Raw genomic sequence first — 25996 nt, forward strand, 5'->3', positions numbered from 1 at the left:
CCCCAGTCCTGATCCCTTGGCCTGGCCTGCACCCTCTCACAATCCAGGACCCCTCAGGGGATGTTGGAGAGCTGGTTTCGGCCCAATCCCACAGGCCAGGCTGAGGGATCCCACTGGTGCATGAATTCATGCACCGGGCCTCTAGTGATGTAATAGCAGCGAACACCATGAACATACGTGCTGACATGTGTGAACTCACGTCTCACAATTAAGCTGTTTTTACCGCTGAGAGAGCTGAGGCAGAGAGGGAGAGCAACTTGACCAAGAGTACACAGCAAATAAGAAGCCAGACCCTCAGGATTTGAAGCCTTGAAGTCTGGTTCTGAAATGTTCGTCGTCTCTCTTGACTGAATATACCCTGTACTGCCTGCCGCTGTCTGGCTTGCTCACCTGTCTGTCTCTTCTTCCTAGTGCAGGGTTTGTCTGTAACCCCAGTGACACCCATCCCCCTCCTCGCCCCACCGCACCACTGGTTCAACACTTGGGGCAGCATCAGCCAGGCTGGTCAAGTAGAAATGGCAACGTTTAATTTCTGGTAGAAACGATAAATACTTTGCACTAAAAATCTGGAATTCAAGTTTTCCTCATGCTTCATGCTCCCCACAGACACGATTCTGCTCAGAGAGGAGGTGCCCGCCTGCCCTGTGGCCAGGGCAGTCTGGGGAAAGGCACAGGTGGCTGATGTGGGGAGGGGTCACAGGAAAAGGCACTTTTTAGGGTCTAAACCTGCAGAGTTCAACAGGAGAATCATAGGCCATGGCATTTTGGCGTCTTGAAATCGGGCGGCTGAAGGAGGGGTGCAGTGTGCCAAGCCCCTTCTCGGTCAGACACAGGGTGGGCGTGGGGCTGCCTTCATGATTACCCTGCACACCACACCCCTCTTCACAGTCATGAGTGACGGACCACAGGCTCTGGGATGAGGGGAGGGGAGGGGAGTAAGGTCTCCTGGGGATTGGGGAGGCCTGGTGAGTCCCCCCCTCATCCCCAGCTAGGAGTCCTCCTCCCAGGGGCACAGCTGCCGCTGAGGCACGAAGAAGGTGAAGCTGTAGCTCTTCTGGCAGCTGCGGATGCCGCACTTGTAGGGCGCTGGGCGGTCCCGGCTGTGGCAGTACTTGAGCATGCAGGGGTACCAGGCCAGGCTCAGGCCGTAGCGGCAGACACAGGGGGCCCCCCGGTCCCCCGCCTGCCCGCAGCGAGGCAGCGCCTGCTCTGTGTCCGTGGGCAGAGCCTTGAACATGGAACTGTCCACCCCTGGGGGGAGCAGGGGAGAAAGGCAAGGTCAGGGGGAAGTCAAAGGAGGGGCGTCCACTGGCAGAGGGCCCCTCCGTCAGGACTCCGGCCCTTCATCACCCTCAGGAGCTAAGCATCCCTGGCGCTGCCTCCCGGTGAGGAAGCCACAGGGAGGGTGTCAGCCCCTCACAGCAGGAAGGAGTGGGGACACCCACCCTGCTGGCCTGGGGGGAGCACAAGCAGGAAATCACGAAATGCCTCTTCAAGGGAAGGTATCTGAGGAGGACCAGGAGGGAGGGGCAGGGGAGCACTGGGCAGCTCAGGATGCCAGGGCGTGGGGCCGATGGGATGGGCACACGGGGCTGCGGGAGGCGGCAGGGACCGGGCTCAGCGCAGTGGCCACTGGGGACCAGCCTCTGGGGACAGTGTCAGGCTGGTGCCTCCGTTTGGGGTGCAGCCCATGGGAGGCGTGTGGAGGTGATGGCCGCCAGCCATTTCTAAACCCAGTGTGACCTGGAGGGGCAGGCATTTTGCTAGGGTGAGGCCCGCTGAGCAGAGGGACGGGGTCCTGGGACTGGAATGGTGACACTGCCCTGTGCCTCCCCACAGGGCCCTGAGGGCGGCCCGGGAAAAGGACCAGGAGCTGACCCGGTGGTGTCACACGCAGGCCAGAAGCCACAGAGAGGAGCGAGGAGGCCCGGGGTCCGGGGGAGACGTGGCCCAGGGAGGGTGTGAGAGGAAGGAGAGGCATGGAGTTCTGAGCGGCGGGGGCAGAGAGGGGCATGTGGGCACAGGAGTCTGCCTCCCCCTCCCCCGACCTCGTGCCTGCGCCCATCTGTGCTCATCATCACCAAGATCAGGGGGTGGGACTGGCTGGGAATGCCCTTCCCGAGCCTGCGAAGCCAGCATTCTGTGCAGGTCCCTCCCCTGAACCCCACACCTCACACGAATCCTATCCCCTCTGATGGGCAGGCAGCGGGCAGACCCAGCGGACCTTGCTCCAGCCAGAACCGGACGTCCTCCTGGCGGGTGTAGATGGCGTCCGTGGCCTCCGCACACACGTTGTGCAGGTGGGGACTCAGCAGGGCCCCCTGGCTGAAGTTCACGGCCATGTCCATGTGCAGCTGCTCCAGGCCCCGTGCCTCCTCCGCCTGACGCACTGCCCGTGGGTTCTTCTGTGGGAGGAGAAGGGCCACTCCCACCAGGTCTCTGGATGTGCTGGTGGTCTTAGCGCCTGGGCCAATCTGAGGGGCATTCAGGAATACCCAGCCCCCCTCCAGCTGCAGGGACGCTGATCACCTGCCCACGTCCCCCCTCACCTGCCCACGTCCCCCCTCACCTGCCCACGTCCCCCATCACCTGCCCTTGCCCCCATCACCTGCCCACGTCCCCCCTCACCTGCCCACGTCCCCCCTCACCTGCCCACGTCCCCCCTCACCTGCCCACGTCCCCCCTCACCTGCCCACGTCCCCCATCACCTGCCCTTGCCCCCATCACCTGCCCACGTCCCCCCTCACCTGGCCTTGCCCCCATCACCTGCCCTTGCCCCCATCACCTGTCCACGTCCCCCCTCACCTGCCCACGTCCCCCCTCACCTGCCCACGTCCCCCCTCACCTGCCCACGTCCCCCCTCACCTGCCCACGTCCCCCCTCACCTGCCCTTGCCCCCATCACCAAGCCAGACAGTCCCAGGCTGGTGGTCTCGGCGCCTGGGCCAATCGAGGGGCATTCAGGAATACCCAGCCCCCCTCCAGCTGCAGGGATGCTGATGCCCAGAGTGCAGCCGTCCCTGCAGCTGCCCCACCGTCCTCTGCGGCCCCACGAAGCACCCAGTCCTGCTGTCACAGGGACCAGGGGGCAGGCTGTCCGAGGAAAGTGGCCTCTGGGGCTCCATGCTTCCAGGAGACCGAGTGTCCCTGGGAAGGGCAGGCACAGGGGACAGGCTAGGGCAGGTGGAGGCTCTGCAGGTGGTAACGTGCCCAACACCACCAGAGAGTGAGGGTGGCCCCGGGTCTGAGGCAGATCCCCTCCGAGTGCGAGCACCCAGCCGCACCGTAAGTGGGGGCGCTGACTTTAGGGCTGGAGGAATGGAAGTGGAGGGCTCAGCACAGATCAGGGATCTGGGGTACAAATTCAGGTGTGGCCAGGGCAGAGTCAGGGTGTTCAGGCCTGGAGGGTGAGGTGGGGTACAGGTCCGAGTGCTAAGGCCAGGTGCTGGCGGGATGCCGAGGTGGGTGCAGGGTGGGAGCGCTGGGGCAGAAGGGGGAGCGCTGGGGCAGAAGGGGGAGCGCTGGGGCAGAAGGGGGAGCGCTGGGGCAGAAGGGGAGCACTGGGGCAGAAGGGGGAGCGCTGGGGCAGAAGGGGGAGCGCTGGGGCAGAAGGGGGGGCGCTGGGGCAGAAGGGGGGGCGCTGGGGCAGAAGGGGGAGCGCTGGGGCAGAAGGGGGGGCACTGGGGCAGAAGGGGGAGCGCTGGGGCAGAAGGGGGGGCACTGGGGCAGAAGGGGGAGTGCTGGGGCAGAAGGGGGAGCACTGGGGCAGAAGGGGGAGCGCTGGGGCAGAAGGGGGAGCGCTGGGGCAGAAGGGGGGCACTGGGGCAGAAGCGGGGCGGCGGGCGGCCTCACCTGCCGGAGCTTGGCCATGGCCTCGCTGGGGATGATCTCGTGGTCCCGCAGCCGGGTGATGAAGCAGAGGGCCTGGAACTGGCGCTGGCCCTTCTCCAGCTCCCCCAGGACCAGCGCCCGCAGGATCTTCACGTGCTGGGGGAGGGCAGAGGGTGCAGCTGGCTGGGGGGGCTCCAGCGCCCACCCAGCGCTCGGTGCAGCCGTGAGGCCACCACGTGGACACGACTGCTCGGACGCCTCCCTCCTGCAGGTGGAGGAATTATCTTCCCCATTTAACCCAGCGACGGAAGAGAGAGAACACACGCAGGTGTGCCGTGGCACCGGACAATCCCCCAGGAGCCGCCAGAGAAGCCAGAGCAGCGCCCGGGCGAGCCTCCCGCAGGCACCGGGGCATTGCCAGCGGCGCTGGCGCTGCCGGGGCACCAGGCCTGCCCACAGGGCCAGAGCGCTGGCAGGGGCTCAGCGCAGAGGCGGAGCTTCTCTGGCTGACTCCTTGTTCAGGGTCCCAGAAATGCCTGGGTGTGAGTGCTCCTCCCAATGCCCTCGGCTCCTGCCCCCAGGCTCCTGCGCCCCATCTCAGACGGGTGGGGGCAAGAGCCGTTTCTGGCCGACACCCCCAGGAGCCGCCTGCAGCTGTGGCCGCTCCTGGCCTGCGGGAGCTGGGTGGCTCACCGCTCCCTCCCCTCCTCGCTTCCCCTTTCCCTGCTGGCAGGGCTGCTTCCTGTCACTGACCCACTGCATGTGGGGTGGGATCCCCTTCCTAACTGCTGGCTGAGCCCTGGGCTCAGCCCCCTGCACCGGGGGTGCCCCTGCCCTCACCCCCCTCAGTGCCTTGCTAACGGCCTCCAGGGAGGAGTTCCCAGGTCCCGGCCAGAAGGGGCCTAAATCTCAGGGCCCTGCACTGGCAGGCGGCTCAGTGGTTGGCATGTAGTCCCTCCCATGCACTGAGGATGGTAGGTTCAATGCTTGGTCAGGGCATCTGCCCATTTTGCAGGTTTGAAGCCAGTCGGGCGCATGCGATAGGCAACCTGTCAGTGTTTCTCTCTCACATGGGTGTTTCTCTCCTTCCTCTCCCCTCCTCTCTCTCCGTAATCAATTTAAGAAAACATTGTCAAGGCCCCCTGCCTAGGAGATACCCTGGTGACCATGACAGTCCTGGTCTGGGAGGGCTGATGGCCCTGCCTGGCACGAGAGGGTGGAGTCCGTGCAGCTCACCTGTCCGCACCCGCACCCTGGCCTCACGCACTGGCCAGTCCCACAGGGCCTTGATGCCCACCTGCTCTGCGGAAGGGCTCTGAGAAGTCTAGGCCCCGGTCGCGGGCCCCCAGCGAGGGCCGTGGTTCCGTCCAGCTCTGCGTGTGTTGGCCGGCACCAGGCGCCCCAGCCCCCTCAGCCTCTCTGTAACGCGGGATGAGCGGTGCCGGCAGGGCTGTGGGGAGGACTCCACGGGCGGGCGAGAAGGCACGGCATGCCCGCCTGCCGAGGGGCTCAGAGAGGCTGGTCCCCATAAATCCCTGCATGGCTGCGGGTCCCAGGCTCGTGGGGAGGGCGAGTCAGAGCCTGGGTTCATGGCTTCTGCTCAGCAGGAAATCCGTCCTTGGGCCACAGGTCGGGGTCTCTGTGCCCCGCCAGCCGCTGGCCTCCTGCCCCCGGGGTTAGCTGGGGGCACTGGAGGCTGGGGCCCTCGTGCAGCTGCCACTCCGGGCTCATGCTGCCTGAGACCACACGGACCCCACTCCGGGCTCATGCTGCCTGAGACCACACGGACCCCACTCCGGGCTCATGCTGCCTGAGACCACACGGACCCCACTCCGGGCTCATGCTGCCTGAGACCACACGGACCCCACTCAGGGCTCATGCTGCCCGGAGGCCACACGGACCCCACTCCGGGCTCATGCTGCCTGAGACCACACGGACCCCACTCCGGGCTCATGCTGCCCGAGACCACACGGACCCCACTCCGGGCTCATGCTGCCCGAGACCACACGGACCCCACTCCGGGCTCATGCTGCCCGAGGCCACACGGACCCCACTCCGGGCTCATGCTGCCCGAGGCCACACGGGCCCCACTCCGGGCTCATGCTGCCCGAGACCACACGGACCCCACTCCGGGCTCATGCTGCCCGAGACCACACGGACCCCACTCCGGGCTCATGCTGCCCGAGGCCACACGGACCCCACTCCGGGCTCATGCTGCCCGAGGCCACATGGACCCCACTCCGGGCTCATGCTGCCCGAGACCACACGGACCCCACTCCGGGCTCATGCTGCCCGAGGCCACATGGACCCCACTCCGGGCTCATGCTGCCCGAGGCCACACGGACCCCACTCCGGGCTCATGCTGCCCGAGACCACACGGACCCCACTCCGGGCTCATGCTGCCCGGAGGCCACACGGACCCCACTCCGGGCTCATGCTGCCTGAGACCACACGGACCCCACTCCGGGCTCATGCTGCCCGAGACCACACGGACCCCACTCCGGGCTCATGCTGCCCGAGGCCACACGGACCCCACTCTGGGCTCATGCTGCCCGAGGCCACACGGACCCCACTCTGGGCTCATGCTGCCCGAGGCCACACGGACCCCACTCCGGACTCATGCTGCCCGAGGCCACACGGACCCCACTCCGGACTCATGCTGCCCGGAGGCCACACGGGCCCCACGCCCGGCATTTCAGAGCCTGAGCGCGGCCCACGCCCGCCGACCTGGGGAATCCTCAGCAGCGCCTTTCAGGCGGAGGCTGGTCTGGGGCGTCAGGTCTTTCCAGACCACGCCTCCTGCCAGGTTCGGCTGCTGGCCCCCGCCCCCCCACCTCCCCCCCCCCCCCCCCCCCCCGTGAGGGACGGCACCCGCCCACCAGCCACAGAAAGCAAGTGCTGTTGTTGCTGTTAATCCTCATCCGAGAACTGTCCGTACAGACCACGGCCTCCATGTTTGAATCGCAGACTGCGGCTGGAGGGGTGCCTGCTCCAGGCCGTGGGACCAAGAGGAGCCGCAGCCAGAGCTTAATGGAGGCAGCCTGGCCCCGGAGGCCGAGGTCTCCTAACACACGCACCAGTGCTCCCAGGTCCGCGAGTCTGCCTTCCTGGATGCCCGGCCACAGCACCTGACGCGCAGGCCCAGAGAGGTCGTGCTGCTGCCTGGGCCACACAGCTGGCGGGGAGCAGAGCCAGGAGGAGACCCTCTTCCAGCCGTGCCTGCCCACTGGTCACCTGGCTGGGGATGCGGCAGCCGCCCCCCCGCACCCACACACACACGCCTCTGGCTGACCAGTGAGCAGCAGCATCTGACACGAATCAGAGCAAGACGAGGCGGAACAACCGTGACCTGCCTGTCCTCCAGCCCCTTTAAACCCTGACCTGTCCCGTCTTCTCTGCCCATTTCTCCTGAAAACCACCTCCCACTCGCTGGTCCCCGGGAGGGGAGGGGCAGCCCTAGTTTCTGGATCTCTCTGACTCTCCCAACCCGACCAGGGGCCCTCCGACCTTCTACTCCCTCTATCCAGGGTCACTACTAAGGTTCCTGGGCCCCTTTCCCTCCAGCATTGGGGAGGGGGTGGGGGGAGGACCCTGCTTCAGAGAACATCTGGCCAGATTCCACGCTCAGGCTTCCTTCTCAGGGAGAATGTCCTGGGATGACCCACCCGGATGTGGCCTCGCACCCATGAAAGATGGCACAGCTGGCAATGAGCCCATGGCAGGCTCGAAGCAGGGTCCTCGGACCTAGGACTAAGGGTCCCTCTCCCACCAGCTCCTGGAACCTGCGCTCGCCAGGCACGGGCCACCAGGAGGCGGTGTGGTCGCCGGGGCCAGGGGTGAGGTGGGGCAAGTGGGCCATGGAGAGAGCGCTGCCCAGTCCTGGTGGTCTGTGTGCCACGCAGGGCGGTACATGTGAACAGAGGCCCCGGGGCATCCGGATCTCTGCACCCGAGTCACCACGTCTGTGGAATGACTCTAACCAGCAGCACCCTCCTCGGACGGCGCGAAGGAGGGAGCGAGGTCCCAGGACAGCAGCTGACCTCTATGGCCTGGCCGCTGCTGGCTCGACTGCAGAGGCAGGAGGCACGTTTCCGTGGAGACGCACCTGCGACCCGGAGGGCGGGTGCGCTCTGGGCCTGGATGGCACAGCCAGCCAGGAGCCTGCACAGCCGGACGGAGCAGGAGGGCGGGCAGGACCGGGGCGAGGCCCTTCAGAGGCCCCTCCGCCCTGGCACCGGGGTCTGCACACAGCGCCCAGCACCCTCCCGGGGCCCCAAACCCAGGCGCTGGCCCTTCCAGCACCAGCTACAGCAACGCCAGGACCTTCCTGGGCTGCCTCCTCGAAGGACGGCCTGGCCCCAGCCGCGCCCGGAGCCCTGAGCCACGTCTTCCTCACACACCTGCTGCCTCCACACACTCACAGGCAGGCGCGCGGCGTCTCAGCAGGGGCCCGGCCCAGGCTCGCCGAGGCTCAGTGCACACCCCACTCCACACGCACAGCTGCGCACGCAGCCCCGTCCCTCCCAGCCCCTCCACGGAGCCTCCCTCCCTCCTCCCTCCTGGTCACGGTCACGGGGCAGCCTCCCTCCCAGGCTGTCCTCCCTCAGACCCCCTCCCCTCCCCTCACTGAAGTCACTGTCCCACACACCCCTTCTCCCCAGCCCAACAGCCTTCCCACCCTGGCACACAGCACCTGTCCCCACACCGTCCCCATGGCTCCTCCTCTGCTCTTCATCCCTCCTGCCTACGCCTTCCCCCCACCAGCTCCAGCTGCCCCCCTCTCCGAGAGCCGTCTGCAGAATGCCCACTGGGTGGGCGGTGAGACTGGCTGTGCCCCCAGCCTCCATCACAAGGGAGCTGAGGACAAAAGGGACAGGATGGGGCCCTGCCCCTTCTTCATGCCCTCCCCCGCCCAGGCTGGACACCCCCTCTCCCCCGGGGTTCTCATGAAGCAGCTGGCCCCCCTATTCCCCAATTCCTCCCTCCTCTCCAGAGCCGGCACCCTCCCCTGGAGCTTCCTGTCCCAGCCTCCTTCCCATCACACACACCAGGGTGCGCAGTCCTGAGGCCGGGACTGAGCCAACCTAAATATTGACTCCTCTGCCCCTGGCTGGGCTGCTCAGGCCAGTGAAGAGGGCCAGCTGGGACCCACGCCTCCCAGCCCTGTGCTGGCTGCCCGACAGCGCACAGCCGTCCCTCGGCTGCCCTGCCCAATGCCCTTGAACACAGGGAGCGGAGTCACCCCCGAGCTGGCCAAGTACTGCCCAGGCTGGTGCCCAGGGACATGCCCACCCCCATCAGGAGGTGTGTGCACGCCCTCAGGGCCAGGCTGGGGACAGAACTCTTGTCACAGGGCAGTGCCTACTGCCCACTCCACCTCCACCCCCGGACCAGCCCTAGGGCTCTGTCAGCCAAATCCCAAAGGTCACCACTGCCCTGACCCCTGACCCCGTGGGGACAATGCCCTGACCCCGCCAGGCCCAACAATTTGCTGACTAGGCTCCTAGGATGGGGCTCAGAGCTGCCTCTCACCCAGATTCCAGCTGGACCCTCCCGCTCCCTCCTTCACTGAGACCCCTGGGGGCAGCAACATAAACCCCTTCAACCTAAAGGACAGAAGCACCCACCAGTGCGCTGGTCCCTGCGCAGAAGCAGGAGCTGGGACAACCGCTCAGCACGAGGAGAGCGCGGGCCTGCCCGGGCCTGGCGGGACCGGCTTCCCGTCACGTCCACCACGTCTGCTGGGCAAAGGCCTCGCCTGCACCTCCCACGACAAGCCCGCAGCCCCGCACTCTGGCCTGTTGTGTGCCTACAGGTCTGAGCTTGGGGCTCAGAGAGACTATGGCTGTCAAGCCCCACGGCTGGTGAGGGTGGGAAGGTGCACAGTGCGTGCTCCACAGCATCTATGGTCCCCACAGCAAGGTGGTCCCCACAGCCTGCCCCGTCTCTCTAGCTATAGAAGGGGGAGGAAGGGACCAGTCTCAGGTGCAAAGATGCCAAGGGGTTGATATTCAAAATTCACCCAGCTAGCCTGGCTGGTGTGGCTCAGTCATTGAGCACTGACTTTTGAACCAGGAGGTCAGGGTTCGATTCCCAGTCAGGACACATGCCCGGCTTGCAGGCTCGACCCCAGGTGTGGGGCGTGCAGGAGGCAGCCGATCCGTGATTCTCTCTTATCATTGACTAGTAGCCCAGTGCACAAAATTCGTGCACATTGAAAGGGAATTAATTAGAGGAACGTAATTTGGACTCACTATCTAATATCAACAGTATGTGAACGTGAGGCAGTCCGTGTTTCTGAAATTCAATGACATGAATTTTAGCTATTACTTTGCCAAATAAATGGACTTTACAGATATCATTTAAAAGAGCATTCAGACTTATTCTTGGCTGGAGAACCAAGATGGCGGCATAGGTTAACGCCGGAGTTTGCTGCCTTGAACAACTACTTCAAAAGTGAAACTAAAAGACGGAACGGACATCACCCAGAACCACAGGAACGCTGGCTGAGTGGAAGTCCTACAACTAGGAGGAAAGAGAAACGCATACCGACACTCAGAGGAGGCGCAGTGCTGAAGTCAAATTCTGAGGTGCGGAGTGCGCGGAGTGGGCTGGCGGCAGAGGGCGCGGTTGGCGTTTTCAATCGGGAGGGAGTCGCAGACTCTCAGCTCCAGATACGGGCGAGTCTTTAGGGACCCAGACTCAAACGGGAGAAGCGGGACTGTCTGGCTTCGGTCAGAGCAAGTGCAGCTTTCTCTCCGAGGTTTGCAGCGGTTGCTGGGACTCAGAGAGGCAGAGCCCCTGGGGACAGGACTGAGAGCAGCCATAACTGCTCTCTCCGGCCCACCCTGTTGATCCTGTGCGACCCGCCCTGCCCAAGCCCTGCACAAAGGCATTTGCCAGATAGCCTCAGGCAAAGGCTAGATTAGCACCTCCCTAGAGGACAGAAGTTCTCTCACTGCAGACACAGCTGATTCTCACAGCCACTTGGCCTAGAGGTCAAACCCTCCCTGGTATTAGCTACAACAATCAAGGCTTAACTACAAGACTGCGCACAAAGACCACTAGGGGGTGCACCAAGGAAGCATAACAAAATGCAGAGACAAAGAAACAGGACAAAATTGTCAATGGAAGATATAGAGTTCAGAACCACACTTTTAAGGTCTCTCAAGAACTGTTTAGAAGCCACCGATAAACTTAATGAGATCTACAAGAAAACTAATGAGACCCTCGATGTTATGATGGGGAACCAACTAGAAATTAAGCATACAAGGACTGAAATAACGAAATTTATACAGACTCCCGACAGCAGACCAGAGGAGCGCAAGAATCAAGTCAATGATCTGAAATGCGAGGAAGCAAAAAACACCCAACCGGAGGGGCGGAATGAAAAAAGAATCCAAAAATGCGAGGATAGTGTAAGGAGCCTCTGGGACAGCTTCAAGCATACCAACATCAGAATTATAGGGGTGCCAGAAGATGAGAGAGAGCAAGATATTGAAAACCTATTTGAAGAAATAATGACAGAAAACTTCCCCCACCTGGTGAAAGAAATGGACTTACAGGTCCAAGAAGCGCGGAGAACCCCAAACAAAAGGAATCCAAAGAGGACCGCACCAAGACACATCATAATTAAAATGCCAAGAGCAAAAGACAAAGAGAGAATCTTAAAAGCAGCAAGAGAAAGAAACTCAGTTACCTACAAGGGAATACCCATATGACTGTCAGCTGATTTCTCAACAGAAACTTTGCAGGCCAGAAGGGAGTGGCAAGAAATATTCAAAGTGATGAATACCAAGAACCTACAACCAAGATTACTTTATCCAGCAAAGCTATCATTCAGAATTGAAGGTCAGATAAAGAGCTTCACAGATAAGGAAAAGCTAAAGGAGTTCATCACCACCAAACCAGTATTATATGAAATGCTGAAAGGTATCCTTTAAGAAGAGGAAGAGGAAGAAAAAGGTAAAGATACAAATTATGAACAACAAATATGCATCTATCAACAAGTGAATCTAAGAATCAAGTGAATAAATAATCTGATGAACAGAATGAACTGGTGATTATAATAGAATCAGGGACATAGAAAGGGAATGGACTGACTATTCTTGGGGGAAAGGGGTGTGGGAGATGCGGGAAGAGACTGGACAAAAATCGTGCACCTATGGATGAGGACAGTGGGTGGGGAGTGAGGGCGGATGGTGTGGCGGGAACTGGGAGGAGGGGAGTTATGGGGGGAAAAAGAGGAACAAATGTAATAATCTGAACAATAAAGATTTAATTTTAAAAAAAAAGGAGCATTCAGCTTAATATTAAAAACTCTGGCTACCAAGTCAGGTCTGTTTGCAACTTTTTGCCAGCGTTGTAAATTGTTTGCAATACCTTCCCATTTGGGGTTGCATGTCATGGTTACGAATAAATCGGGCTTGCCATACTTCGTTACAATTGCCATAGCATCTTGATATCGCTGCTGCATATTTCTGGGACTACCCTCAGAAAATAATGGAAGTATTATCATTTTACCAATCAGCACATTGTCATTTTCAGATCTAGATTTGAGATAATCCATCAAACCACTATATTTTTCAACTCTCAACTTAGATTGGTTTGCTTTGATGAAATTTATCCGATTGGCCTCTATTTTTGAATACGAATCCACGATAAACTGTTGAGTTAATTTTCCTGCATTTAAAATAGGATTGAAAGTGTCCTGCACAGAGAGATGAAATCCATAATACTGCATTTGTGTGACTCGTGTCCTTACATTTTGTCTAGTATTATTGTTGATTCCACTGTTGTCTCTGAGTCTAAATGCAATATCTGTTCCCCAGCCTTGTTCACCATGTGGAAAAAGAATAGGATATGCCGAAACCGGTTTGGCTCAGTGGATAGAACGTCGGCCTGTGGACTGAAAGGTCCCAGGTTCGATTCCGGTCAAGGGCATGTACCTGGGTTGAGGGCATATCCCCAGTGGGAGATGTGCAGGAGGCAGCTGATCGATGTTTCTCTCTCATCGATGTTTCTAACTCTCTATCTCTCTCCCTTCCTCTCTGTAAAAAATCAATAAAATATATTAAAAAAAAAAAAAGAATAGGATATGTCATTGCATCTAAGGTAGGAGACAGGATATTGATTTGTTTCATGTTAGTGGCATTTGGATTATTGGGATCTGGTTTACAATGAATGAGCAAGTTCCTTTCAAAAGGAGGTTCTCCATCTTCGTTTCTGAATATGACAGCAACCTCGGTTACACGGGGAGAATTATATCTACCCAGATCACTGTTACGATCGTATTTCATCGCCATTGTTACTTCTGTGAGAGCAATACCTTTCACTGCGGCTTCAGATTGGGCTTCCTTTTCTACCTCATGTAGCATCTTGTACGATTTTGTTAATTCACTTATTTCATGCATGAGGTGGTTGATGTTGATCATGAGTCTTTCTGAGCAGCCCTGGTTTTCTGGCACTGCTAATCTTTTACTTGTAGCTTCGGCTGTATCCAAAATATAGAGTTGAGCAAACTTCCGAGAAACACCATCCGAAGGGTGTAAAGTTCCAGTACGGTGATAAACTTGTTCGTGTATTCTAAAACAGTATGGCCCATATCCTGATGGCAATGCGATACTTGCACCCATGGAAGCAAAAACAAAAGAACTATTTATGGAATGAATATTTTCCATGACGTTTTTACTGTCAGCATCTTCATTTGTCATTAATCTTTTTAAATATGCTGGGTATTCTGGAAAATGTATATCATTTGGATAGACTTTCCCTTTTTTACAACATCGAGTAAATTTCCCATCGGATGGCTTTTCATCAGAGAAATTTAGTGATGGGCAAAATTCACATCGAACAGTCATTCCACCACAACTACGTTCAAGAACTGCATCCTCATGTACTCCATTTTCGCTGAGAAGGCAGTTCCTACCGGTATTGGTAGTACTTGTTGATGACTGTTCTCTAGACATATTCTGTCGTCGCCACCGCCTTCTTTCAACTTCAAAGGCGCGTTGGTCTTTAGACATTTTCTGTCGAAGACACCGCTGTTTTTCGGCTTCAGAACGGCGTTTTTCCAGTAGCTGCTCAGATACATCCTGTCGCAGGCACCGCCTTCTTTTGAGATCAGACGCAAGCTGCTCTGCAGACACTTTCTGTCTATAACGCCGGCATCTTTCGGCTGCAGAGCTATGTTGTATCAACAGTTGTTCTTTAGACATAGTCCCACCTCTCTACTGTCACGGTCTGAGATGCAGGTGAATGAGTCCTGGCTGTCAGGCCGCTGAGAGCTGTCTGACCAATGGCTGATTCAGGCTGATTCTGTGGGGGTGGGGCTTCCTCCTCCCTGCTGTCAGTTTCCACAGCTGTGATGAGGAAGCTGGGGTGACAGAGGGAGCTGTGCCCTCCAAGTTGCCCTCTCTCTCGCTCTGCTCTATGTCCAGCGGTCTCCTGCTCCGCCAAGCCCTCCAAACCTCCCGCTCTCCGCCGGCAAGGTCCCAGGAGCTGTGGGTGTGGCAAGGTGCGGGTGGACTCGGCTCCCGACAGGCGAAAGTCCCGGGAGCCATAGGCGTGGCTACGGACTCACCTCCCAGGGCCTGCGAAAGTCCCGGGAGCCATAGGCGTGGCTACGGACTCACCTCCCAGGGCCGGTGAAAGTCCCGGGAGCCCACAGGTGTGGCTTGTTGCACCTCCCAGAGCTGGCGAAGGTCCCGGAGCCCGTGGCCGCTGTTGCCGCCTGGGGCACTTGACACCTGTGTATGCAAATTAACTGCCATCTTTGCCAGATAATTTGCATAGTCACTGGGATGGGCTGGTGGGCGTGGCTTGGTGGGCGTGGCTTGAGTGTAGCAGAGGGATGGTTAATTTGCATGTTTCTCTCTTATTTTATAAGATGTTTCTATCACTCTCTCCCTTCCTCTCTGAGATCAATGAAAATATGTTTTAAAAATCTCACGTTGGCCCAGCCCATGTCCGCAGGGCGGCTCCTCTGTGACTTGTCCCTCTGCACCAGGGGATCTCCCGCCTGCTTCTTCCCTTCCCACTTCCCATTCAGGCCTCTTCAGCTGCCTGGGAGGGGCCTACTTAAATTCCACGATACACAGCCAGCCGCGCACCGTGGAGGGATCCTTGGGCCCTAACCCTGGACCCTAACGCCTGGATCTTGTCGAAGGCACACCATAGCTCCCAGCCTCAGTGTGCACATCTGCCAAACAGGCAGCACCGACTTCCCGCTGCACGGGGAGGGTCAAAGGAGGCCGAGGCGTGGCCGCAGCTGACCGCGCTGACATGAGTGTGAGATCCAGACGCACACAGCTCTTTCTCCAGGCGGCCCTCTGTCCTCCTGAGATCACCCCTCTTCCGCCGCCCACCTCCTCTGTGCAGCCGGCGACCTAGCAGGAAAGAACCCCACTTCTTCGCCTCCCCACTTCTTTCCTGCAGGGCACTCACTCGCTCCGGGGGGCGGGGGGGGGAGTGAGTCTCACAGGCGGATCTGGGTCTTTTGCTAGGATGTGCCTGGACACAGGCACTCGGGGCAGGGGTGCTGGCCAAGCTCCAGGAGCACCTCTGACCCTTGGGCAGGGCTGCTGACCCCTCAGACCTGGCACAGGGCCGGCTCTTAGACCCACGGCCCCGTGGACTGAGCCGGCCACTCCCCCGGGGCTTCTCATCAATGTCTGCTGAGATGCTCTGGACTCGGATGAGGCAAGGCCTCTCTCAAAAGTCCCTCTGCTGCCTTCCATCCCCGAGAAAACCCCATCATCACGGCTCCAAGCCCAGCGGCAGGCCCTCATGGACAGGCAGGGGACGTCCTCGCCTGTCTGAAGTCCATGCCACATGACATCCCAGGAGAACAGACAGCCTCAGGCCACAGTGCCACCCGCAGCGCCCACACCCTCACCAACCAGACCTCACAGCCACGAAGCTGCCTGCCACCATGCAGACCAGGAGCCCATGGCAGGGGCTCTGGCGCCTTCTGTTCGTCCCTCTGGCTCCCATCACCCATCGGTGCCCCAGGCAGGCTCAGTTTCCAATCTCCTCAGTCCTTCAGGTGACCTTGCTCTATGGCTCCCCATGTCTCGGCTCCAGCCCGCAGTCCACACAACACCCTCCCTCCCCTGTTGTAATTCTGTGGCTCCTTCCCCCGGCTCCATGGCACCCACCACCCTGAGGCCTGGCACTGGACTTTCCCATATATTTCAGCCCCTCCTTCCCTGTCCGGTCGGCACCATGCCATACCTGGAACAGGACTCACCCCTGCTCTGGCTGTGGACACTCGGACTGAGGGACAAAGGGAAACGCGTGGACAGGGACAGCAGCCTGCGGAAAGGGGACCGAGAAGGCTCCGTACAAAATGCCAGGAGATGGTAACAGGGCTGTGATTCACGATGCCCAGGGAGCATGTGCATTGGGTGTCATCACATACACAGGATTTGGGTGATAAAGAAGAGTATGGCCAGTGTTGCTCAGTGGTTGAGCATCAACCTCTGAACCGGGAGGTCAGAGTTCGATTCCCAGTCAGGACACATGCCCGGCTTGCAGGCTCCATCCCCAGTGTGGGGCAGGCAGGAAGCAGCCATTCAATGATTCTCTCTCATCATTAATATTTATCTCTCTCTCTCTCTCTCTCTCTCTCTCTCTCTCTCTCTCTCTTCCACTTCCTTCCTCTCTGAAATAAATAAAAATCTATTTTAAAAAAAGAAAGAAAAAGAAAAGAAGAGTATGGCCTGTGAAGTGTGTGCACGGATTACAGTTCGTGGTGAGGGCGTGTGGAGTCAGGTGTCATGTCTATATGTGGCTTAAACACCTGAGGGCTTTGCTGGTAGAATGACAGGCTTCAAATAGGGGACTGAGTTGGGCTCCACCTTCATTGGACAGTCCAACCTGGCTGCTCTTTCAAGTCCCGCCCCTTTTCCAGAGCAGCTATACCAGCGGCTCTCCAACTCCACTGCCCAGTGGGGTCACCAGGGCCTCTTTAAAACACTGCTGCCCGGCTCCCACCTGAGACGTTCTGACAGGATTAGTACGGACAGCAGCTCGGGCATCAGGCGGTCAGTCCCAAAACTCCCCAGGGGATTCTACGTGCAGCCAGTGTGGGAGCCACTGAGCTAAGGCATGACTTTAAGAGCCACAGCTCAGTCTATTTGCTGGGCAGCAGCCTCAGGGCACGCCGCACAGGACGCACCGTGGACACAGGCTGCTCCACGTGCCTGTGGAGTGTGAGCCTGGCCTGGGCTCCGGGTGGTGTGCCCTCAGCAGGCTGAGCGCTGCTCCTGCTTCACCAGCTCAGGCCCAGGGTGGCAGTGGAGGGAGCCAGGCCCTGCTGGAACCTGGCTCTTGGCAGAAGGAGGGGCCACACAGAGAGGAGCAGAGGGGACAAGACCAGCCAGACTGAAGGTGGCAATGCACCCGGTACGAGGGCCTCGATGCTGCCTGGTGTGCTGGCAGGACAAGGCTGGCTGCCACATGTGCTGGGGGCTAGCTAGAAAGGCCGGCGTGTGGCGATTAATTTCATGTCAGCCTGACTGGGTGAAGGGACGCCTAGAGAGCTGGTAATACGTTGGTTCTGGGTGAACCTGTGAGACATTTCGAGAAGAGAGTAGCATTTGAATCAGCAGAATCAGTTAATAAAGCCCTCACCAACGTGAGCGGGCATCACCCACTGCGCTGAGGGTGTAAATCGAACAACAAGGTGAAGGAGAGGTGACTCTGCCCTAGCTGAGCTGAGACAGTCGTCCCCCTGCCCTTCGACACCGGCTCACCCGGGTCCAGGCCCGCCAGCCCAGCGGGCGACACGAATGGCTGCCGGGGCTTCCAGCCTGCAGGTGGCAGACCGTGGACTGAGCCTCCTTAATGGTGGGAGCCAATCCCTCATACAAATCTCTTTCTACTTTCCCGTGAGCCTGACTGACGCCTCCCCATCACCAGAAATCCACGAGCCCCACCCTCTGGGCTCCTGGCCCCGCCCTGCTAACTTCTGGGGGCCCTGCCCCACCGAGCTTTGGGCAGAATTTAGGACAGACTGAGTTGTGTGGCTCTGGGCGGGGCCAAGTTCCCCCTGTCACGTCCAACTAGTGCAGAGCCCTCCCTTCACATGGTCAAAGCTTGGTCTGTTTGGACCTGAAAACTCCGCTGGCCTCGCCCTGACCCTCCCTGAGGCCCTGCCCCACCATGAAGGTCTGTGGACCCCGGTGGGCAGCAGCTGGACTTGGTGGGCCCAGGAGTTTTGCTGAGTGGCCTCAGACCCAGCACGGAGCCTGAATGTATTTCCACCTGGTGGCTCCCTGAGACCCTACCTCATGCAACTCAGGCACCACTAGAGGCTCTTTCAGTGACTGAGCCTAACAGGAGTCGGCAGGAGGAGGCGGTTTTGGGCTGCCTTGGAATTTCCCTGACCTGCCCCAGGCTCAGTGCTGGTAAAAGATGGCCTTGGTGCAGCTTGGTCCCTCCCGTGCACACCCCGGCCCAGGACAGGCAGCCACACACTGTGGACAGCTTTGCAGTTCCAAACAGGTTGCCAGGGCCAGTCACAGGCAGCGTCTGACACTGGCCTGCACCACAGTCCCTCCCAAGAGGCCCAGAACCAGCACACCCAGTGGCCAGCTTCAGACAACAGCAGGACAGGATCCAATGACCTTCACAAGCGGCACATCCACAGGGAGCTCTCGGCCGGCACCATCCCTGCTGAGGCGAAGTCTGCTCCATGTGTTCAGCACCTGCCCAGCAGCTCACAAGCCATAGTCAGGGTGAGCCTCACAGTCAGCCAGCCTGAGGGCTGACCTCACACCGAACAGGCTGACAGCAATCAACACTCAATCAGAACTGGAGGGCCCACATAACTCACGGTAGGGACATTCCTGGAGCACCCAGCTCTGGTGATCAAGGAGACGGCATCACTGGACCCACAGGACACCTACTACGTATGCCACCCACCAAGACTGAGAGGCACCGCGGGCCTGACACACAGAAATAAACACAGAGAGGCAGCCAGAACGGGGAGACAAAGAAACGTGTCCCAACTGAAAGAACAGAAGAAACCTCCAGGAAAAGGGCTCACTGAAATGGAGGAGGCAATTTCCCAGGCATGGAGTTCAAAACATGGCGACAGGGATGCTCAATGAGCTTAATGAAAATTTCAAGGAAGCGTTATCAAGCACAGCGAAGAACATATAAACAAACCATAAAAAGATCCAGTCAGAAATGAAGCATACACTAGAAGGAATAACCGATAGGTTAGAAGAAGCAGAGGATCAAAACAGCAATTTGGAAGGCAATGCAGCAGAAAACGTCCAATCAGAGCAGCAGAAAGAAAAAAGAATTTAAAAAATGAGGCTAGTTTAAGGGACCTTTGGGGAAACATGAAGCACAATAACATCCACATCATAGGGATACCAGAAGGAGAAGAGAGAGAGCAAGGGATTGAGAACCTATTTGAAGAAATAATAACTGAAAAGATTTCATAACTTGGTGAAGGAAAAAGACACACAAGTCCAGGAATTGCAGAGACTCCCAAACAAGATGAACCCAAAGAGGCTCACACCAAGACACATCAAAAATAAATTGGCAAATGTTAAGACAAAGAGAGGATCTTAAAAGCAGCAAGAGAAAGACAGCTACCTACAAGGCAGCTCCCATGGGCCGTCAGCTGATTTCTCAACAGAAACCTTTCAGGCCAGAAGGGATTGGCATGAAATATTCAAAGTGATGTAAAGCAAGAACCTACAACCAAGACTACTGTACAGAGCAAGGTTATCATTTTAAATTGAAAGAGAAAAAAAGAGCTTCCCAGACAAGCAAAAGCTGAAGGAGTTTGTTTTACCAGAAAACCAGCAATACAAGAAATGTTAAAGGGCAAAGAAGAAGAAGGAGGTGAAGGAAGAGTAACACAGTTATAAAGAATTAAAATGACAATAAATAGGTACCTATCAATAATCATTTCAAATGTAAATGGCTAAGTGCTCCAATCAAAAGACATAGGGAGGTTGAATGGATAAGAATCAAAAACTCATATGCATGCTGTCTCCCAGAAACCCAACTCTGAAAGATACACAAAAACTAAAAGTAAAGGGATGGAAAAAGATATTTCATGCAAAAGGAAATGAAAAAAAAATCAAGAGTATTAATACTTACTTAAAACAAAATACACTTCAAAACAAAGGCGATAAAAGAGACAAAGAAGGAAATTACATAATGTTAAAGGGATCAATTTAATAAGAGGATATATCACCCTTGTAAATATTTATGCACACAACATAGGAACACCTGAATTTATAGAGCAAATCTTAATGGACAGAAAGAGAGCGATCTACAGTAAAACAGTCATAGTAGGGGACTTCAACACCCCACAGACATCAATGGATACATCTTCCATACAGAAAATCAATAAGGAAACAGTGACCTTAAATGGCACATCAAATCAGATAGATTTAATATCTTCAGAGCATTTCACCCCAAAGCAGCATAATACACATTTTTTTCAAGTGCACCTGGAACATTTTATAGGATAGATCACAGGTTAGGACACAAAGCAAATCTCAATAAATTTAAAAAGACTGAAATCTTAAGCATCTTCTCTAACCATAATGGTATGAAAGTAGAAATCAATCACAAGAACAAAACTGAAAAACACACCATGGAAACTAAATAACATGTTACTAAACAATGAATGGGTTCACAATGAAATAAGGGGGAAATTAAAATACATTGAAACAAATGAAAATGAATACACAACAACTCAAAAACTATGGAACATAGAGATATCAGTCCTAAGAGGGAAATTCTTAGTATAATTGGCCTACCTCAAGAAACAAGAAAAATCTCAAATAAACCATCTAACTTTACACTCAAAGGAACTTTGAAAAAGGAAAACAAACAAAGCACAAAGTGAGTAGGAGGAGGGAAATAATAAAGATCAGGCCTAAAGAAACACATAGAGGCTAAAACAATACAAAAGATCAATGAAGCCAAGGGCTGGCTCTCTGAAAAGATAAACAAGACAGGCCTTTAAGAAAAAAAGAGAGAGGACCCAAACAAATAAAATCAGGAATGAAAAGGGGAAGTAACAACTGACCCCACAGATATACAGAGGATTGTAAGAAAATATTATGAAAAACTATGTGCCAACAAACTGGACAACCTGGAAGAAATGGACAAATTCATGGAAACATACAATCTTCCAAAACTGAATCAGGAAGAATTAGAAAACCTGAATAGACGATTACAACTAATGAAACTGAAGTAGTAATCCAAAAACTCCCAACAAACAAAAGTCCAGGACCAGATGGCTTCACAGGTGAACTTTATCAAACATTTAAAGAAGAACTAACACCTATCTTCCTCAAATACTGCAAAATATTCAAGAGGAAGGAAGACTCCCAAGCTCATTTTATGAGGCCAGCATCACCCTAATTCCAAAGCCAGATAAAGTCACTACGAAGAAAGAGAACTAGAGGCCAATATCCCTGATGAACATAGAGGCTAAAATCCTCAACAAAATATTAGCAACCTGGATCCAGCAGTACACTAAAGAAATCATACACCATGACCAAGCGGGATTTATGCCAGGGATGGAAGGTTCATACATGATACACCACCATAAACAAAATGAAGGATAAAAACCACATGATCATATCAATAGATGCAGAAAAAGCATTTGACAAAATCCAGTACCCATTTAAGATAAAAACCCTCAGCAAAGTGGGAACAGAGGGAACATACTTTAGCATAATAAAAGCCATCTATGACAAACCCACAGCCAACATCACACTCTCAATGAGCAAAAACTAAAAGTGTGTCTCTTAAGACCAGGAACAGGACAGGGATGTCCTCTTTCACCACGCTCCTTCAAAACAGTGCTGGAGGTCCTCACCACAGCAATCAGACAAGCAGGAGAAATCAAAGGCATCCAAATTGGAAAGGAAGAAGCAAAACTGTCATTATTAGAGAACCCTAAAGGTCCCACCAAAAAACTAGCAGAACTGACAACTGAGTTCAGTAAAGTAGCAGGATACAAAATTAATATCCAGAAATTAGTTGCATTTTTATACACCAATAATGAATTATCAGAAAGGAAAACTAAGAAAACAATCCCATTTACAACTGCATGAAAAAAAATAAAACACCTAAGAATAAATTTAACCAAGGGTGTAAAAGACCTGTACTCAGAAAATTATAAGACACTGAAGAAATTGACTATATAAATAAGTGGAAGAATATACTATGTTCATGGATAGAAAGAGTTAACATCATTAAAATGTCCATACCACCCAAAGCAATCTATAGATTCAATGAAATTTCTATCAAGATACCAATGGCTACTTCACAGAATTAAAACAAATATTGCAAAATTATATATGAAACCATAAAAGACCCCGAACAGCCACAGCAATCTTGAGAAAGAAGGATAAAGTTGGAGAAATCATGCTACCTGATATCAAATTATACTACAGGGCCATAGTAATCAAAACAGCATGGTACTGGCATAAAAACAGACATAGATCAATGGAACAGAATAGAAATCCAGAAGCAAACCCATGCCCCTATGGTCAATTAATATTCACCAAAGGAGGCAAGAATACAAATGGGATCAAGATAGTTTATTCCATAAATGGTGTTGGAAAAATTAGACAAATGTGCAAAAAAATGAAATTAGACCACCTTCTTACACCATGCACAAGAATAAACTCAAAATGGATTACAGACTTAAATGTAAGACATGAAACCATAAAAATCCTAGAAGAAAACATAGGCAGCAAAATCTCAGACATCTCTCCTAGCAATATTTTTACTGTTCTATCTCCATAGGCAAGGGAAACCGAAGAAAAAATAAACAAATGGGACTACATCAAACTAAAACGTTTTTGCACAGCAAAGGAAACCATCAACAACATGAGAAAACAACCTATGGATGGGAGAGGATATTTGCCAATGTTACATCTGATAAGGGGCTAATATCCAACACTTATAAAGAACTTATGTAACTCAACACCAAAATGACAAACAACCCAATTAAAAAATAGGCAGAGGACCTGAACAGATACTTCTTCTCCAAAGAGGACATGCAGATGGACATACAATAGACATATGAAAACATGCTCAATGTCACTGATCATCAGAGAGATGCAAATTAAAACCACAATGAGGTATCACCTCACACCTGTCAGAATGGCTATCATCAACAAATCAACAAACAACAAGTGCTGGCGAGGATGTGGAGAAAAGGAACCCTCCTGCACTGCTGGTGGGAATGCAGACTGGTGCAGCCGCTGTGGAGAACAGTATGGAGCTTCCTCAAAAAACTAAAAATGGAACTGCCTTAATACCCAGCGAATAAAAATTTTTAAAAATGTCATGATATTTGAAAATCTCTTTCTATATCTGTGTGTGTGCATCTGTGTGTGCGTGTGTGTGCATGTGTGTGTGCGTGTGTGTGTGTGCGTGTGTGTGTTTCTCTTGTTTCCGTCTCCCTGGAGAACTCTGGCACATGGTGCTTCAAAAAGAGGTCACTGTGAGGGGCTCCAGGCTCGGTGCCGACTTCTGTGTGACTTTGGGTCTGTCATTCAAGCTCTTTGAGCCCAAGCTTAGCAGAGAGGGTCCGTGCTGAGCCGAACGTGAATGGCTTCTGTTCTTGAGCACTGGGCACAGCAGCCAGCACACGTGAGTATTTTGCATGTGCTCCTGTTTAGTTTTCACAACAGCCACGGGCTTGGAGCATAGTATCCCTTTGTCAGATGGGCAGTGAAGGCTTGCAGAGATCAAGTAGTTTGCCCAGCCTTACATCTGTCTCATTTCAATCTGGACTATTTCCCAAAGGTGATAAAATGGCAAACATCACCATTCCCAAACACACTAGGGACTTTCCCCAAACGACCCCTAATGGTTTGGCACAGGAAACAAAAGAAACACTATGTCCAGGCATTTTTTCCTACAAGAGAAATAATTACTCTAGACAGAATTTCTTGCGGGAACCGACCACCGGCTATGAGGCCCGAGGCCTGAGCACTGGGCGCACGGAGAATGGAAGTGGGGAGGGAGTGAACACTATTCCATGACACACACCTGGAAGCCGGCTTTCCCCAGCTCCACCCTCGGGCTGACCCAGCACCAGGAGCTGGAGGGGACCTCGGAGAGCGGGTTCCCTTTCTGAGCCGTCCACTCCCCGTGCCCACCCTCGCTGGTGAAACTGGAGATGGCAGTGGCGGTGCACAGCAGCTTCTGGGGCAGAGGCTACCTGAGCAGAAGGGCAGCGTGTGGAGGTCCGAGCTGCCATGGGAATGAACACGGACTCCTGCAAGTGGCCACAAACAGGTCCCTGACCGGGCAGTCAGCCTCCTGGGACCTCAGCCCCACCCTCCGTCCTCCCAGCCCTGGGGGAGAGCAGGCCCTGCTTCCCGCTGCAGCCAGAGGCTCCACAGCTCAGACCCCTGCTGCCTCCCTCACTGGGGTCCTAGCCACAGCCTGGCTGCTGGGGAGTCCCCTCGGTGAGAGGTCTCTCCGGGGTCCAGCTCACAGAACACTGGGCGCTGGGCAGTGGGCAGGAAGGCAGGGGCTCCGCGCGGCCAGAGGCTCACTCTCTGGCAAAGGCTCCATGGAGGGTGGGAGGGGAAGGCTGGGTCTGTTTCCTGAGGGGTCCAGCCACTGTTTGGATTTTCTAGGCAAAGAGCACATTTGACAACACGGCCCTGGAGTTCAGGTGGGGGAGCAGGAGGTGTCTGGCCCCATCGGCTTCCCTCTGGCACACGCTCATCGGGGCCCTGAAGGAGAACCTAGCTGGGCCCCACATTCCGCGAAGAAAGGGCCACAGAGTCCTACCCGCCCACCCCCACGGCCCACCAGTCACATGCCGATGACAGACCAGTGTCAGGCCTGCCTCTGCTGCCCACTGCGTCTCCGTCCCCAGGCTGTCTGTGGCTGAGTCCCCGGCTGCCTCCCAACTCTGCCCCTTCTCACGCTCCAGACTCCACAGGGAGAAGAGGCGCCTCGGCCAACGGACCTGCAGCCTGACCTTCCCCTGGGGCCCAGCTGTCCCCTGGCTCACCGGTCCCCGCCCTGGAGACACAGAAGCGGGCCGGGGTGGGTGTAGGAGAGAAGGCTCCCTCTGAGCGCCGACCTCACCCCCCTTTCCTCAGGACTCCCCTGTGGGGTCACTGTTAGTCACTCATTACCTTCAGGGCCCTCTGCTGATGACCCCCAGCACCTCCACGCCCCAGGCCCCTACCTGACCCGGCGAGCCAGGTCCACCTCTGTGCCCTCCACAGCACACACCCCCTGAGCAGAGGCTGGTCTTTCCTCTCCTCCCACAATCAGGGTCAAGACACGGGGGTGGCAGCCCTCCCTCCCGGCCTGGAAAGGGGTGGCATCTCCCCCAGAGCACAGGGACCTCTCCGGCCTCGCCCAGGTCAGCCGGCTGCAGGCTTCCCGGCGGCCCAGGCCCAGCCCGAACCAGAGAGGCAGCTCTCCTGGGCCTGCGGGAGGCCCGGGCCAGCGCTGCCCGCACCGCCTCCCCGCTCCCCAGCCCCCCAGACTCCAAGTCGGGGCTGCAGGGCCTGGAGCCACTCAGTTGTCCAGGCCCCGTGAGAAGGGCGGTCCAGGTCGGACAAGGCCTGGCGCGGAGCACAGCCGGACCGGGCGTCTGACTCCGGCCTGGCTTTCCCGCAGGAGCAGGCGGGACCCCCAGAGGCACAGGGCAGGGCGCGGCCTGGAGCAGGGTCTGCACTTGGCGGCTCTGGGCGGGCAGGGAGGTCGGGGAGCGGACGGGGCTGGGCGCACAGGGGGCAGAGGGGTCCCGGGAGAAGGGGGCCCGTCGGGGCGCTGGGGACCCAGGCCCGGGGGTGGAGAGCAGCCGGCACACACGTGGGGAGGCGGCGCCCCTCCCGGCCCGGCCTCAGGCCCGGGCGCGAGTGCGGGGGGTGGGGGCGCGAGGTCCGGGCGCTCACCTTCCTGAAGTCGGCGGTGAGCGAGACCAGGGCGCCGTCGGGCTCCCGCAGCTCCAGGCCGACGCTGTCGCCCGCGCCGTCCGCCTGCAGGCGCTCCTCGGCCACCCGGCCGCCCGGCAGCCGCACGCGCACCCGCAGCTCGGCCCGCGCGCCCCCCGCGCCCGCCAGCAGCGCCAGCAGCGCCAGCAGCAGCGCGCGGGGCGCAGGGGGGACCCCGCGGCCGCCCGGCGGGCGCAT

At 56.2% G+C, this 25996-nt stretch overlaps 1 protein-coding gene across 1 annotated transcript; it reads right to left on the reverse strand.

The window, feature by feature from the left end:
- Window positions 1-506: 506 nt before the first annotated feature.
- Window positions 507-25996, reverse strand: OAF (out at first homolog; the record flags this gene model as incomplete). The annotated part of the gene is made up of 4 exons (XM_081115494.1): window positions 507-1251; window positions 2225-2405; window positions 3852-3986; window positions 25760-25996. The coding sequence occupies 4 exons, from the start codon at window positions 25994-25996 to the stop codon at window positions 989-991; spliced, it is 816 nt and encodes a 271-aa protein (XP_080971620.1). The 3' UTR covers window positions 507-988.

Source organism: Myotis nattereri, assembly GCF_964212035.1.
Source record: "Myotis nattereri genome assembly, contig: HAP1_SCAFFOLD_144, whole genome shotgun sequence".
Taxonomy (NCBI): domain Eukaryota; kingdom Metazoa; phylum Chordata; class Mammalia; order Chiroptera; family Vespertilionidae; genus Myotis; species Myotis nattereri.